This window comes from Gymnodraco acuticeps, unplaced genomic scaffold (genome assembly GCF_902827175.1).
Source record: "Gymnodraco acuticeps unplaced genomic scaffold, fGymAcu1.1, whole genome shotgun sequence".
In the NCBI taxonomy this organism is placed as follows: Eukaryota; Metazoa; Chordata; class Actinopteri; order Perciformes; family Bathydraconidae; genus Gymnodraco; species Gymnodraco acuticeps.
In genome coordinates this window covers 575424-592306 of record NW_022992237.1, presented here as the reverse complement: position 1 = coordinate 592306, position 16883 = coordinate 575424, and the positions used below count along the sequence as shown (strand labels likewise).

General features: G+C 41.4%; 1 protein-coding gene across 1 annotated transcript in view; it reads right to left on the bottom strand.

Annotated features, from left to right (window-relative positions):
• The window catches only part of LOC117539906 (cullin-associated NEDD8-dissociated protein 1-like), a 30300-nt gene that overhangs the window by 6019 nt on the left and 7398 nt on the right, over window positions 1-16883 (bottom strand). The window contains 13 exon segments of the mRNA XM_034206260.1: window positions 1015-1190; window positions 1586-1725; window positions 2240-2380; window positions 4340-4511; window positions 5430-5617; window positions 11990-12007; window positions 12010-12060; window positions 12062-12211; window positions 12900-13127; window positions 13858-14010; window positions 14673-14791; window positions 15069-15210; window positions 15904-16193. Coding sequence (XP_034062151.1) covers window positions 1015-1190; window positions 1586-1725; window positions 2240-2380; window positions 4340-4511; window positions 5430-5617; window positions 11990-12007; window positions 12010-12060; window positions 12062-12211; window positions 12900-13127; window positions 13858-14010; window positions 14673-14791; window positions 15069-15210; window positions 15904-16193 — 1968 coding nt within the window.

Sequence of the window (16883 nt, the reverse complement as noted above, 5' to 3'; positions counted from 1 at the left end):
CAGGTATTTGAGTTCAACATGTAAGAAGTAGAAAGTACAGGTATTTGAGTTCAAAATGTAAGAAGTAGAAAGTACAGGTATTTGAGTTCAACATGTAAGAAGTAGAAAGTACAGGTATTTGTGTTCAACATGTAAGAAGTAGAAAGTACAGGTATTTGTGTTCAACATGTAAGAAGTAGAAAGTACAGGTATTTGAGTTCAAAATGTAAGAAGTAGAAAGTACAGGTATTTGAGTTCAACATGTAAGAAGTAGAAAGTACAGGTATTTGAGTTCAACATGTAAGAAGTAGAAAGTACAGGTATTTGAGTTCAAAATGTAAGAAGTAGAAAGTACAGGTATTTGAGTTCAACATGTAAGAAGTAGAAAGTACAGGTATTTGTGTTCAACATGTAAGAAGTAGAAAGTACAGGTATTTGTGTTCAACATGTAAGAAGTAGAAAGTACAGGTATTTGTGTTCAACATGTAAGAAGTAGAAAGTACAGGTATTTGTGTTCAACATGTAAGAAGTAGAAAGTACAGGTATTTGAGTTCAAAATGTAAGAAGTAGAAAGTACAGGTATTTGAGTTCAACATGTAAGAAGTAGAAAGTACAGGTATTTGGGTTCAACATGTAAGAAGTAGAAAGTACAGGTATTTGTGTTCAACATGTAAGAAGTAGAAAGTACAGGTATTTGAGTTCAACATGTGAGAAGTAGAAAGTACAGGTATTTGTGTTCAACATGTAAGAAGTAGAAAGTACAGGTATTTGTGTTCAACATGTAAGAAGTAGAAAGTACAGGTATTTGTGTTCAACATGTAAGAAGTAGAAAGTACAGGTATTTGTGTTCAACATGTAAGAAGTAGAAAGTACAGGTATTTGTGTTCAACATGTAAGAAGTAGAAGTAAAAAGTGGTCCGAAAAATAAGTAGTGGAGTAAAGTACTGATACTAGAAAAATGTATTTAAGTACAGTAATGAAGTAAGAGTGACCTCTTTGTTAAACACACGTTTCCCTCCTCACACTGGGTCTTACCGGCTCTCAGCTGCTGTTTGAGTCGAGGCAGGAGCTGTGCAGCGTTCACTAAAGTCAGTTTTCCCAGACACTCAGCCACCAGGTTCCTGGTTCCCTCCTCCGGACACTCGCAGTGCTGGAAGAGCAGAGACCAGATGGACTCAACGTGGGGGGAGAGACTGGAGGCTGGACAGGCACTGAGGAAGAGGAGGAAGAGGAGGAAGAGGAGGAAAATGGTGTTACCGTAGTTTAAAAGCAATCTGGTGAAATTGCCACTTGGAGAAAATCAAAGACGCCAGTTTTAAACGCTTCAATAAGAAGGCGGGGCTGCAGGAGAGAAGAGACAGAACTGAACTTTCCAAAAATATGGTTCAAATCAACACATTTTGTAAAAAGTATACCTTGCTTGGTTTTCAAATCTAAACGGGACTCAATGAAGTGTTCAATAGGGCTTGAATGTTCAGCAAAAGTGAAACCCCCTTACTTGAGTCATTGTTACTTTACCACAATGAGTTTTGGAGGCGGTTTAAAAGTTGGCGTTGTTGTTCTTAAGGTGCAGGTGATCTTGTATTATATTATTAATAACACCCACCTGATGACCTCTTTGAGGGAGTTCAGCAGCAGGTACTGCCTCCTCGGCTGGGTGGAGATCTCCGTCAGCAGGAAGGGAAGGTAGTCGCTCAGACTGCCCACCGCCATGCTGCCCAAGGCGCAGGACGCTGCCGTCCTCACCTGAAACACACACCAACATCTTCTGATGGCTTCATTTGTCAACATACACATCCACGTTGATGTGGTTGTGTGTGTGTATGTATATCCTCTGTGTGTGCATGTATATCCTCCCCTGTGTGTGTATGTATATCCTCTGTGTGTGTGAGTTTATATCCTCTGTGTGTGTGTGCATGTATATCCTCTGTGTGTGTGAGTGTATATCCTCCCCTGTGTGTGTAATGTAAACACAACATAGTGGAGAAAGATATGTCCCTGTTAGGGATTAATAAAGTACGTCTTCTTCTTCTTGACTCTAAGTGGACTGTCTGAACTATAATCCTGATTCAGTTTAAACTGTCAACAGTAAATGCAGAAAGGTATGAGGGAACGACCACGGGAAAACAAGTTTAAATGTAGATAAAATGTTGGTTTGTGTGGAGCTAGAGTAGACAGGTACCATGTGCTTGATATTCTCGGATAAATTATTGACACTTGACTCCATTGTATTTGTGTTCTGGGAGTGTGTGTGTGTTACCTCCTCATTGGTGGAAGAAATGGCCTCCAGGATGACTCCCTGCACCTCCTTCCTCCCCCCCAGGCTGCCGCTCCTCCCCACCTCCCCCAGACACAGAAGAGCCAGCACACGGGCCGACTCTGGAGAACCAGGGTTCTTCACCTGAGGAGAGGAGCGGGGAGAAGTACTCAGATATTTGACTTGAGTAAAAGTAGAAGTATTCAGATATTTGACTTGAGTAAAAGTAGAAGTACTCAGATCTTGTACTTGAGTAAAAGTAGAAGTACTCAGATCTTGTACTTGAGTAAAAGTAGAAGTACTCAGATCTTGTACTTGAGTAAAAGTAGAAGTACTCAGATCTTGTAGTGAAAGTAGAAGTACTCAGATCTTGTACTTGAGTAAAAGTAGAAGTACTCAGATCTTGTACTTGAGTAAAAGTAGAAGTACTCAGATCTTGTAGTGAAAGTAGAAGTACTCAGATCTTGTACTTGAGTAAAAGTAGAAGTACTCAGATCTGTTACTTGAGTAAAAGTAGAAGTACTCAGATCTTGTACTTGAGTAAAAGTAGAAGTACTCAGATCTTGTACTTGAGTAAAAGTAGAAGTACTCAGATCTTGTAGTGAAAGTAGAAGTACTCAGATCTTGTACTTGAGTAAAAGTAGAAGTACTCAGATCTGTTACTAAAGTAGAAGTACTCAGATCTTGTACTTGAGTAAAAGTAGAAGTACTCAGATCTTGTACTTGAGTAAAAGTAGAAGTACTCAGATCTTGTACTTGAGTAAAAGTAGAAGTACTCAGATCTTGTAGTGAAAGTAGAAGTACTCAGATCTTGTACTTGAGTAAAAGTAGAAGTACTCAGATATTGTACTTGAGTAAAAGTAGAAGTACTCAGATCTTGTACTTGAGTAAAAGTAGAAGTACTCAGATCTTGTACTTCAGTAAAAGTAGAAGTACTCAGATCTTGTACTTGAGTAAAAGTAGAAGTACTCAGATCTTGTACTTGAGTAAAAGTAGAAGTACTCAGATCTTGTACTTGTAGTGAAAGTAGAAGTACTCAGATCTTGTACTTGAGTAAAAGTAGAAGTACTCAGATCTTGTACTTGAGTAAAAGTAGAAGTACTCAGATCTTGTACTTCAGTAAAAGTAGAAGTACTCAGATCTTGTACTTGAGTAAAAGTAGAAGTACTCAGATCTTGTACTTGAGTAAAAGTAGAAGTACTCAGATCTTGTACTTCAGTAAAAGTAGAAGTACTCAGATCTTGTACTTGAGTAAAAGTAGAAGTACTCAGGTCTTGTACTTGAGTAAAAGTAGAAGTACTCAGATCTTGTACTTGAGTAAAAGTAGAAGTACTCAGATCTTGTTTTTGAGTAAAAGTAGAAGTACTCAGATCTGGTACTTGAGTAAAAGTAGAAGTACTCAGATCTGAAAGTAGAAAAGTATTATCATCTAAATATAGTGAAAGTAGCGACAGTAAAAGTAGTCGTTGTGCAGATTGGTCCATTTCAGAATAATATATATGATATGTTTTATAATGATTGATCATGAAAGTGTTCTCAAAGCTGGTGAAGGTGCAGCTAGTTTGAAGTACTTTGTATACTGCAGGGTAGCTGGTGGATTTACTCCAGGTGGAACTAAAGTCTGATTCAACACTTGATTATATTTCACATCATTCATCCACATCTGTGAAGTAACTAAAGGTATAAATACATGTAGTGGAGTAAAAGTACACAGTAGCACAACATAGAAATACTTAACTAAAGTGCAAGTGTGTCAAAATTGTACTTAAGAACAGTTCTTGAGTAAATACTTCTGTACTTCACACCTCTGCTTCTACTTTAGTAGATGTCTTTAGTACTTCGTCGTTATGTTGGTGAATACAGTTGTATTCTGAGTGTCCCATCTTTGTGGGTATGTGCTTAGCTTTCATGATTAAGTAACAAAGGGTATTAACTAAATGTAGTGGAGTAAAAGTACACCATTTACCTCTGAGTTGTAGTGGAGTAGAAGAACACAGTAGCATACAATGGAAATACTCAACCAAAGCACAAGTGTGTCAACATTTCACTTAAGTACTTAAAATAAATGTACTCTGATACAGAAACAGTTGTAATCCCACCCACCTCCTGCAGGAGTCCATTCACCGTGGAGGGGGTTTCTTTGGGGCAGGAGGAGGAGAGAGCCGCCACACAGCGAGAAACAGAGAGATACGACTGTCTGTGGATCAGGGGGGAGGAAGAGGAGGAAGAGGAGGAGGGGAGGTGGAACGGATCTGTGAGAGACTTCAGCAACTGACTGAGAGGAGGAAGAGCAGGATGAGGAGGAAGAGGGAGAGAGAGGAGGGAGAGGAGGATTTAAGATTCAATCGTCATATCAGAATCAGAAACGGTTTTAGTATCAAGTAGGACGAGAACAAAAAGTATTATTAGAAAGTATGAAGATGTCAGGTAACCTGCTTCTTTGAGGTTAGATTGTTGTGTTGACTTGGTTTCATGTTAGTGTAAGAATTGTTTGCAAGTAGCTGTAACACACCATCGATGTATGAGTAAGGGGTCAAATGCTCCCTGCTCCTTTCCATAATGCGCTACAAAAACTGCCTTAAGTGTACATGTTTGGTTTTATAATAATAGCCATGAGAATAAACTAATACATAAAACGTGCTTTAGTTTTAAATGGTGCATTCAAAAGCACAGACAGAAGAATAGGTTGTTTTGTTTTTTAAAGCAAGGAGCAAACAATAACACTGCAACATGGATTTACAGAATTAAAGAGATAAATATATGCACAGAAGCTACAGTCCCACGCTCCTCTAACAATGCAACATAAATATTTATAAGATATAAAACAATCAACACACACACACACACACACACACACACACACACATACCATGTATACATCACTTCAGGGGACATTATATTGACTTACATGCATTTCCTGGAGACTTATCCTAACCTTAACCATAACCGACACATGCCTAACCCTAACCCTAATCCTAACCAAGTCTTCACCCTAAAATTAATGAATCCCCTTATGGGGACCTCCATTCTGTCCCCATAAGGGAGGCGAGTCCCCACACGTGACTATGTAAACAGATTTAGGTCCCCACAAGTATAGTAATGCTAGACCACACACACACACACACACACACACACACACACACACACACACACACACACACACACACACACACACACACACACACACAGGTACCTGTAGCCCAGGTTGGAGGTGTTGGACAGCACCAGCGCCTGCAGGAGGTCCAGGATGGAGGAGAGCGCTGCCCCCTGCAGGAGAGGAGAGAGAACCAGCCTGAAGACGCAGGGCAGCACCGAGAGGCTGATCGTACTGAGAGAGGGGGGGCAGGACCGAGCCATGACGCTGAGCAGGGAGACGGAGACCTGAACATCAGCAGGAGAGGACTCTTTAAAGTAGAGACACTACATACTGATATACACCTGAACATCAGCAGGAGAGGACTCTTTAAAGTAGAGACACTACATACTGATATACACCTGAACATCAGCAGGAGAGGACTCTTTAAAGTAGAGGACACTACATACTGATATACACCTGAACATCAGCAGGAGAGGACTCTTTAAAGTAGAGACACTACATATGATATACACCTGAACATCAGCAGGAGAGGACTCTTTAAAGTAGAGACACTACATACTGATATACACCTGAACATCAGCAGGAGAGGACTCCTTTAAGTAGAGACACTACATACTGATATACACCTGAACATCAGCAGGAGAGGACTCTTTAAGTAGAGACACTACATACTGATATACACCTGAACATCAGCAGGAGAGGACTCTTTAAAGTAGAGACACTACATACTGATATACACCTGAACATCAGCAGGAGAGGACTCTTTAAAGTAGAGACACTACATACTGATATACACCTGAACATCAGCAGGAGAGGACTCTTTAAAGTAGAGACACTACATACTGATATACACCTGAACATCAGCAGGGAGAGGACTCTTTAAAGTAGAGACACTACATACTGATATACAACTGAACATCAGCAGGAGAGGACTCTTTTAAAGTAGAGACCACTACATACTGATATACAACCTGAACATCAGCAGGAGAGGGACTCTTTAAAGTAGAGACACTACTGATATACACCTGAACATCCAGCAGGAGAGGACTCTTTAAAGTAGAGACACTACATACTGATATACACCTGAACATCAGCAGGAGAGGACTCTTTAAAGTAGAGACCACTACATACTGATATACACCTGAACATCAGCAGGAGGAGGACTCTTTAAAGTAGAGACACTACATACTGATATACACCTGAACATCAGCAGGAGGAGGACTCTTTAAAGTAGAGACACTACATACTGATATACACCTGAACATCAGCAGGAGAGGACTTCTTTAAAGTAGAGACACTACATACTGATATACACCTGAACATCAGCATGGAGAGGACTCTTTAAAGTAGAGACACTACATACTGATATACACCTGAACATCAGCAGGGAGAGAGGACTCTTTAAAGTAGAGACACTACATACTGATATACACCTGAACATCAGCAGGAGAGGACTCTTTAAAGTAGAGACACTACATACTGATATACACCTGAACATCAGCAGGAGAGGACTCTTTAAAGTAGAGACACTACACTACTGATATACACCTGAACATCAGCAGGAGAGGACTCTTTAAAGTAGAGACACTACATACTGATATACACCTGAACATCAGCAGGAGAGGACTCTTTAAAGTAGAGACTATATACTGATATACACCTGAACATCAGCAGGAGAGGACTCTTTAAGTAGAGACACTACATACTGATATACACCTGAACATCAGCAGGAGAGGACTCTTTAAAGTAGAGGACACTACATACTGATATACACCTGAACATCAGCAGGAGAGGACTCTTTAAAGTAGAGACACTACATACTGATATACACCTGAACATCAGCAGGAGAGGACTCTTTAAAGTAGAGACACTACATACTGATATACACCTGAACATCAGCAGGAGAGGACTCTTTAAAGTAGAGACACTACATACTGATATACACCTGAACATCAGCAGGAGAGGACTCTTTAAAGTAGAGACACTACATACTGATATACACCTGAACATCAGCAGGAGAGGACTCTTTAAAGTAGAGACACTACATACTGATATACACCTGAACATCAGCAGGAGAGGACTCTTTAAAGTAGAGACACTACATACTGATATACACCTGAACATCAGCAGGAGAGGACTCTTTAAAGTAGAGACATACATTACTGATAATACACCTGAACATCAGGAGGGACTCTTTAAAGTAGAGACACTACATACTGATATACACCTGAACATCAGCAGGAGAGGACTCTTTAAAGTAGAGACACTACATACTGATATACACCTGAACATCAGCAGGAGAGGACTCTTTAAAGTAGAGACACTACATACTGATATACACCTGAACATCAGCAGGAGAGGACTCTTTAAAGTAGAGACACTACATACTGATATACACCTGACATCAGCAGGAGAGGACTCTTTAAAGTAGAGACACTACATACTGATATACACCTGAACATCAGCAGGAGAGGACTCTTTAAAGTAGAGACACTACATACTGATATACACCTGAACATCAGCAGGAGAGGACTCTTTAAAGTAGAGACACTACATACTGATATACACCTGAACATCAGCAGGAGAGGACTCTTTAAAGTAGAGACACTACATACTGATATACACCTGAACATCAGCAGGAGAGGACCTCTTTAAAGTAGAGACACTACATACTGATATACACCTGAACATCAGCAGGAGAGGACTCTTTAAAGTAGAGACACTACATACTGATATACACCTGAACATCAGCAGGAGAGGACTCTTTAAAGTAGAGACACTACATACTGATATACACCTGAACATCAGCAGGAGAGGACTCTTTAAAGTAGAGACACTACATACTGATATACACCTGAACATCAGCCAGGAGAGGACTCTTTAAAGTAGAGAACACTACATACTGATATACACCTGAACATCAGCAGGAGAGGACTCTTTAAAGTAGAGACACTACATACTGATATACACCTGAACATCAGCAGGAGAGGGACTCTTTAAAGTAGAGGACCACTACATACTGATATACACCTGAACATCAGCAGGAGAGGACTCTTTAAAGTAGAGACACTACATACTGATATACACCTGAAACATCAGCAGGAGAGGACTCTTTAAAGTAGAGACACTACATACTGATATACACCTGAACATCAGCAGGAGAGGACTCTTTAAAGTAGAGACACTACATACTGATATACACCTGAACATCAGCAGGAGAGGACTCTTTAAAGTAGAGACACTACATACTGATATACACCTGAACATCAGCAGGAGAGGACTCTTTAAAGTAGAGACACTACATACTGATATACACCTGAACATCAGCAGGAGAGGACTCTTTAAAGTAGAGACACTACCATACTGATATACACCTGAACATCAGCAGGAGAGGACTCTTTAAAGTAGAGACACTACATACTGATATACACCTGAACATCAGCAGGAGAGGACTCTTTAAAGTAGAGACACTACATAATGATATACACCTGAACATCAGCAGGAGAGGACTCTTTAAAGTAGGAGACACTACATACTGATATACACCTGAACATCAGCAGGAGAGGACTCTTTAAAGTAGAGACACTACACTACTGATATACACCTGAACATCAGCAGGAGAGGACTCTTTAAAGTAGAGACACTACATACTGATATACACCTGAACATCAGCAGGAGAGGACTCTTTAAAGTAGAGACACTACATACTGATATACACCTGAACATCAGCAGGAGAGGACTCTTTAAAGTAGAGACACTACATACTGATATACACCTGAACATCAGCAGGAGAGGACTCTTTAAAGTAGAGACACTACATACTGATATACACCTGAACATCAGCAGGAGAGGACTCTTTAAAGTAGAGACCACAACATACTGATATACACCTGAACATCAGCAGGAGAGGACTCTTTAAAGTAGAGACACTACATACTGATATACACCTGAACATCAGCTGGAGAGGACTCTTTAAAGTAGAGACACTACATACTGATATACACCTGAACATCAGCAGGAGAGGACTCTTTAAAGTAGAGACACTACATACTGATATACACCTGAACATCAGCAGGAGAGGACTCTTTAAAGTAAGAGACACTACATACTGATATACACCTGAACATCAGCAGGAGAGGACTCTTAAAGTAGAGACACTACACTACTGATATACACCTGAACATCAGCAGGAGAGGACTCTTTAAAAGTAGAGACACTACATACTGATATACACCTGAACATCAGCAGGAGAGGACTCTTTAAAGTAGAGACACTACACACTGATATACACCTGAACATCAGCAGGAGAGGACTCTTTAAAGTAGAGACACTACACACTGACATACACCTGAACATCAGCAGGAGAGGACTCTTTAAAGTACAGACCTTACATACTGATATACACCTGAACATCAGCAGGAGAGGACTCTTTAAAGTAGAGACACTACATACTGATATACACCTGAAACATCAGCAGGAGAGGACTCTTTAAAGTAGAGACACTACATACTGACATACACCTGAACATCAGCAGGAGAGGACTCTTTAAAGTACAGACATTACATACTGATATACACCTGAACATCAGCAGGAGGGACTCTTTAAAGTAGAGACACTAATACTGATATACACCCTGAACATCAGCAGGAGAGGACTCTTTAAAGTAGAGACCACTACATACTGATCATACACCTGAACATCAGCAGGAGAGGACTCTTTAAAGTAGAGACACACATACTGAAATACAACCTGAACATCAGCAGGAGATGGACTCTTTAAAGTAGAGACACTAGCATACTGATATACACCTGAACATCAGCAGGAGAGGACTCTTTAAAGTAGAGACACTACATACTGATATACACCTGAACATCAGCAGGAGAGGACTCTTTAAGTAGAGACACTACATACTGATATACACCTGAACATCAGCAGGAGAGGACTCTTTAAAGTAGAGACACTACATACTGATATACACCTGAAACATCAGCAGGAGAGGACTCTTTAAAGTAGAGACACTACATACTGATATACACCTGAACATCAGCAGAGAGGGACTCTTTAAAGTAGAGACACTACATACTGATATACACCTGAACATCAGCAGGAGAGGACTCTTTAAAGTAGAGACACTACATACTGATATACACCTGAACATCAGCAGGAGAGGACTCTTTAAAGTAGAGACACTACATACTGATATACACCTGAACATCAGCAGGAGAGGACTCTTTAAAGTACAGACCTTACATACTGATATACACCTGAACATCAGCAGGAGAGGACTCTTTAAAGTAGAGACACTACATACTGATATACACCTGAACATCAGCAGGAGAGGACTCTTTAAAGTAGAGACACTACATACTGAAATACACCTGAACATCAGCAGGAGAGGACTCTTTAAAGTAGAGACACTACATACTGATATACACCTGAACATCAGCAGGAGAGGACTCTTTAAAGTAGAGACACTACATACTGATATACACCTGAACATCAGCAGGAGAGGACTCTTTAAAGTAGAGACACTACATACTGATATACACATGAACATCAGCAGGAGAGGACTCTTTAAAAGTAGAGACACTACATACTGATATACACCTGAACATCAGCAGGAGAGGACTCTTTAAAGTAGAGACACTACATACTGATATACACCTGAACATCAGCAGGAGAGGACTCTTTAAAGTAGAGACACTACATACTGATATACACCTGAACATCAGCAGGAGAGGACTCTTTAAAGTAGAGACACTACATACTGATATACACCTGAACATCAGCAGGAGAGGACTCTTTAAAGTAGAGGACCTACATACTGAATTACTACTATACACCTGAACATCAGAGGAGAGGACTCTTTAAAGTAGAGACACTACATACTGATATACACCTGAACATCAGCAGGAGAGGACTCTTTAAAGTAGAGACACTACATACTGATATACACCTGAACATCAGCAGGAGAGGACTCTTTAAAGTAGAGACACTACACAATGATATACACCTGAACATCAGCAGGAGAGGACTCTTTAAAGTAGAGACACTACATACTGATATACACCTGAACATCAGCATGAGAGAGGACTCTTTAAAGTAGAGGACACTTACACACTGATATACACCTGAACATCAGGCAGGAGAGGACTCTTTAAAGTAGAGACACTACATACTGATATACACCTGAACATCAGCAGGAGAGGACTCTTTAAAGTAGAGACACTACATACTGATATACACCTGAACATCAGCAGGAGAGGAACTCTTTAAAGTAGAGACACTACACTACTGATATACACCTGAACATCAGCAGGAGAGGACTCTTTAAGTAGAGACACTACATACTGATATACACCTGAACATCAGCAGGAGAGGACTCTTTAAAGTAGAGACACTACACTACTGATAGTACACCTGAACATCAGCAGGAGAGGACTCTTTAAGTAGAGACACTAGCATACTGATAGTGAACCTGACATATAGCAAGAACATGATCCTTTTTAATGTCCTGTGTGTGTGTGTGGTGTGTGTGTGTGTGTGTGTGGTGTGTGTGTGTGTGTGCTGTGTGTGTGTGCTGTGTGTGTGTGTGTGTGTGTGTGTGTGTTTGTGTGTGTGTGTGTGTGTGTGTGGTGTGTGTGGTGTGTTGGTACCTGTGATACGTGGCATGTCCGCTCTCGTCCACCAGACCCGGCAGCTCTGCTCAGGAGACCGGTTCCAGCGCCGGCAGGTTTGATGATTTGCCGCCTTGATGCGTGATGATTCGAGGTGAGACAGGCCAGCGCCCCGAGCTTGCAGGAACTCGCATCGTCATTCTTTCGGAGGAAAAGATCCCAAACTGAGAGCGTCTCCGGCAGGATGGAGGACAGGTCGATCTGAGAGAGGAGGAGGAAATGTTTACAGTAAAGCCTCTACTGCAGTAAAGGTATTCACACACAGTGAAGGAAAGTCGTAAATAAAATGTTCACATTTCAGACATATATCATCTACTGTATTCTTCAGAACATTTTGGGGGGATTTAAGGACGTTTTCTTCATATTTTGGGGGGAATTTTTCACATATTCGTGGGAAAAGAATTTGAGACATTTTCTGGGAATTATTCTCTTCTTTTTTTTGTGGCATTTTATTGCTGTTTTTGCTAATTGTAAATACTGTTGGGTAGTTACATCTAGAGCAATACAGGCTCTGATATGAGGACATCATGTTTGTAGCTTTGTCATGTGAAAACCACGTATCTGTGAAGTTAACTTTTCATTGGTTTCTCAGAAATACAGCCTGTTTTCAGCTCTGTGACGATTTTCCAGCTAATCCAAGAGGCTTTTAAATACTTCATTTTGCTTAAGTAGGAGGACATTTTTATAAAGGAACCCTTCTTTCTTTAGTTTATCACAAATAATCTGGAGATGAATAGTTTTCACTGGAGAGGAAGAGGAGGACAACTGAAATCTGTATGATATTAAACTGAAACATTGAGTGAAGTAGAAAGTAAATAAACGTAATGATATTAAAGAAAATGTCATTTTTAAATACATATCATTTATGAGATAAAACATAGTGCCCCACTGCACCTTTAAGGGGGGAGGCGGAGATGAGGGTGAGGGTCCGGACGGCGGTCAGTCTCGTGATCTCGTTCTTCAACCTCTCCAGGAAGATGGCTAGAACACCTTGAAGCTCCGCCCCCAGGTGGTCGCCCAGGTGACACACCATGTGACCCATACAGGAAATAGCCCTCTCTTTCACTTCCTGGTCGATGTCTGTGGCCTTCAGCCTCTTCAGGGTCACGGAAAACACCTTCGGAGGAATAACAAAAATTAGATTATTTTTGTATAGATTACCAACAGATGGGTTGTTGAGGAAGCTGGGCTGATTTTCTTTTTTCTTCTTCCGGATACTTTTATATGTTGGCAAAGAACCACCAGTCGATTATGTCCAACTTTCCATTTCATTAAACTTAATGCAAAAATCGCTGCATCAAAAACATCAGAATAACTTCTCAAAAGAAAGTCACAAAAAAGAAGTCTGAAAAACTAAGATGGAGCTGCAGATTGCGAGAAGATGCAGACAATGTGGTGTTTTTAAAGATCTATATCACAGAAATCGCAAGACTTCAGTTTTCAACGTTTAAAATACCTCTCTTAAAGCTCAGTATGACAGATATTTATGTATCAGCTACAAAGGCAACAGACCCAGGAACAGCTCGAACTGCAGGCAGCCGAGAGTCAGATTGATTATTGCTGAGGCGTCATCTCTACTGTGGTGAATTGTCGGAAACATAACAATACATTTTGCATGTAGCTATCCCAATATTTATAAAAGATCTTACAAGATTGTAGCTCCAAATAAAGCAGCATGTTGCAGTGCTTTCTGCCTTTGTTGAGTAGTCTTCAGGCTACCGTTTGTTACTCACAAGGCCCTACATGGCTGTGCCCCTTCATGCGTCTCAGACCTCTTACATCCCACTCAGATCAGTCGACCATGGGCTCTTATTTATACCCTGCTCCCTCTGTAAACCGCTCCTCACCTCTCTGACGAAGGGTTTGGGGTCGAATCCCCCCCCTGCTGAGGGTCCTTGAGGCCTCATCACTCTCACCAGCTGCAGGACCACCAGCAGAGCCTCTGAGGTGATCTTATAGAAGGAGTCCTCCACACAGGAGATCACCGGGGGGAGCAGCACCTGCAGGGGGACGAGCACATCTAATCAAATCTAATCAATTCAAATCAAACTTTATTTGTATAGCCCAATATCACAAAACCAAGTGTGTCTCAGTGGGCTTTAAAAACAACAACATTGTATAAGATGGAGTTAGAGCAACATGAGAAGACAAGATAGTGTGTGGAGTACAAATAGAAATAAAACAAAATAAAATAAGATGCAACAAAAGACAATAAAAAGACTTATTGGTAGCTGAAGGCTCTGACTCCTGATCTTGTTTTGCGGACTCTGGATCAGACCTGAGCGCATCAGGAGGTGGAAGCGAGATGAATTAGGACACACTGTGCTTCTGACCAGCGTTAGAGGTGTGGTGCACACACACAGAGAAACGCTTTGTTTGTACCAAGCATTCATTGAGAGCCTTATTTGTTTTTCACTGAAAAGCAGGAACAGCCTGAACAACATGTTAAAACCTGCTCTAAGGTCATCGCAGTGCAGCAGAGAGACTTCTGGCCTCTGCAGGTCATCAGGGCGTTGATGCTCTACCTGCTCTTAAGACTAATCTCTTTTCAAAATCATTCATCCCCGGCACTCAAACTTTTACATCCTTGGTTTTTTAACTTGATTATTTACTTATTGATTGATTGATTGATTGACTGATTGATTGAAGATGTTTAAAGGACCTGCATGTGTGGCTGAAAGGCTTCAGGAGGGTGGGAGAGGAGGAGAACATGGAGGAAGGAGAGAGCATCGATCCTCATGGTGGAGGAGGAGGACCTGTCAGTCAGGGAGAAGACGATACCTGAGGAGGAGAGGGAGGAGGAGGAGGAGGAGGAGGAGGAGGAGGAGGAGGAGGAGGAAGAGGAGGAGGAGGAGGAGGAAGAGGAGGAGGAGGAGGAGGAGGAGGAGGAGGGAGAAAGTGAGAAGGTTGAATGTAATCAAAAGACGTATAGATGTTAGTAGGGATGAGGTAGAAATAAAAAGATAAGGGCAGTGTAAAATGAAGAGTGTGTGTGTGTGTGTGTGTGTGTGTATGTGTGTGTGTGTGTGTGTGTGTGTGTGGGGGGGGGGGGGGGTACCTGGTATCAGAGCAGGGATGTGCGTCTCCAGAGCTCCAGGAGCAGTGTGACTCAGCTCAGAGAGCAGGGAGAAGCAGCCCTGTCTGGATCTGATGCTCTTCTCCTTCAGCTGCCTGTGCAGAGCCTTCACTATCAGAGGCACCTGGACACACACACACACACACACACACACACACACACCACACACACACACACACACACACACACACACACACACACACACACACACACACACACACACACACACACACACACACTCTCTCTCATACAATCGGTGTTGTCTAAAGTAAAAGTCCACTAAGACGAACAGACTTCAGCTCCTCAGGAAAACAAGCTTTTGAGTTTTGAGATCTCCAAAAAATTTCTAAATTTAACAGAAATCATATAAGCATTATTTAAGTAGTAGATGACGTGCACCCATTCAGCCTAAGTTAATAATAATAATAAAGCTTTATTCATATAACACTTTTCATATAATAGGTGACGCTGAAAGTGCTTTAACAAGGGGTTGATTCTGACTTGAGGCCTTTATAATATAATAAAGCGTTATTCTTATAGTTTCAAAGTGCTTGGACAACTTGGCACACATGAGAAATTAAACTTTGAATCCCCTCTCCTGTCTATTTGTTGGCTGTTCTCTATAATAAAGGCACAGCACCCGCCCCAAAGGATGAAGGTCTGTTCTAACACGTAGAAATGGTGTTCTCTAAAGTAAACATTCACTAAGACGAACAGACCTCAGCTCCCGCAGGAAACCACAACTTGTGGGTTTTGGGATATATCTGAGACCCATGATATATGCCTAAAAATAGCATGATAGGAGATCTTTAAACACCTGTGTCTTCAGCAGTGTGAGGGCCGGCTCCTCCCCCCCGGGCCTCATGTTTCCCTGCAGGCTAGTTCCCCCTCGGGTCTGTCTGAGCAGCGAGGAGAATGCGCTGAACACGTCCGCCCTCACGTTCTCCTCGCGCTCCTTGAAGCGGGCCAGCAGGGCGGGGCAGACGGAGGAGAAGAAGCTCAGCAGGAGGTCCCGCCGCGTCGCGATCAGAGACTCCAGACACTTGATGGAGGAGCGACGCACCTTCCAGCTCATATCGTCATCGTCACTGTACTCGTCGTCTGACTCTGGAGACAAGAGGAGAGATGGTTATTTTATTCTTTTTTAGAACTGTCTATTTATTCCACACATATATATCATGGAGGTGTAAATAAAAATCACACCCGCCTCAGTTATAGTCCACTCAAATCTAAACGTTATTGCTCACAAACATACATTACCCCTTTCCTTCTAAGTCTTGGCAAATGATACATAAATACAGACATTCAGTTAAATGGGTAGTCGGCACAGACCGGTATGCTTACAAATAGACGGTTATTTTTCAATGGACTCAGACAGAACATCTTTACTGTGTTTCCATCACTCATCATTGGCGATAACTCAAATAATATAAAGTATATCAAGATATGTTTGACCAATTAGGAAGGTTGTGGCTCAGTGGGCTGGACTTTGAATCAGGGGGTAGCAAGTTCGAGTCCCACTGCAGTCAGCATGTCGTTGTGTCCCTGAGACACTTTACCCCAAAGTGCTCCTGTGGGGATTGTCCACAGTATTGAGTGTGTAAGTCGTTTGGATAAAAGCGACTAACAAGTGACATGTAATGTAATTACCTTGATTTCTATATAGAGATAATATTGTAGGGTTCTGAGTCCAGAGAAGAGATGGTTATTTTTAACTAGGGCTGTCAGTCCAATAGTTAATCGCAAATTAATCGCACATTTTTGTTCTGTTTTAAATGTACCTTCGAGGAATATTTT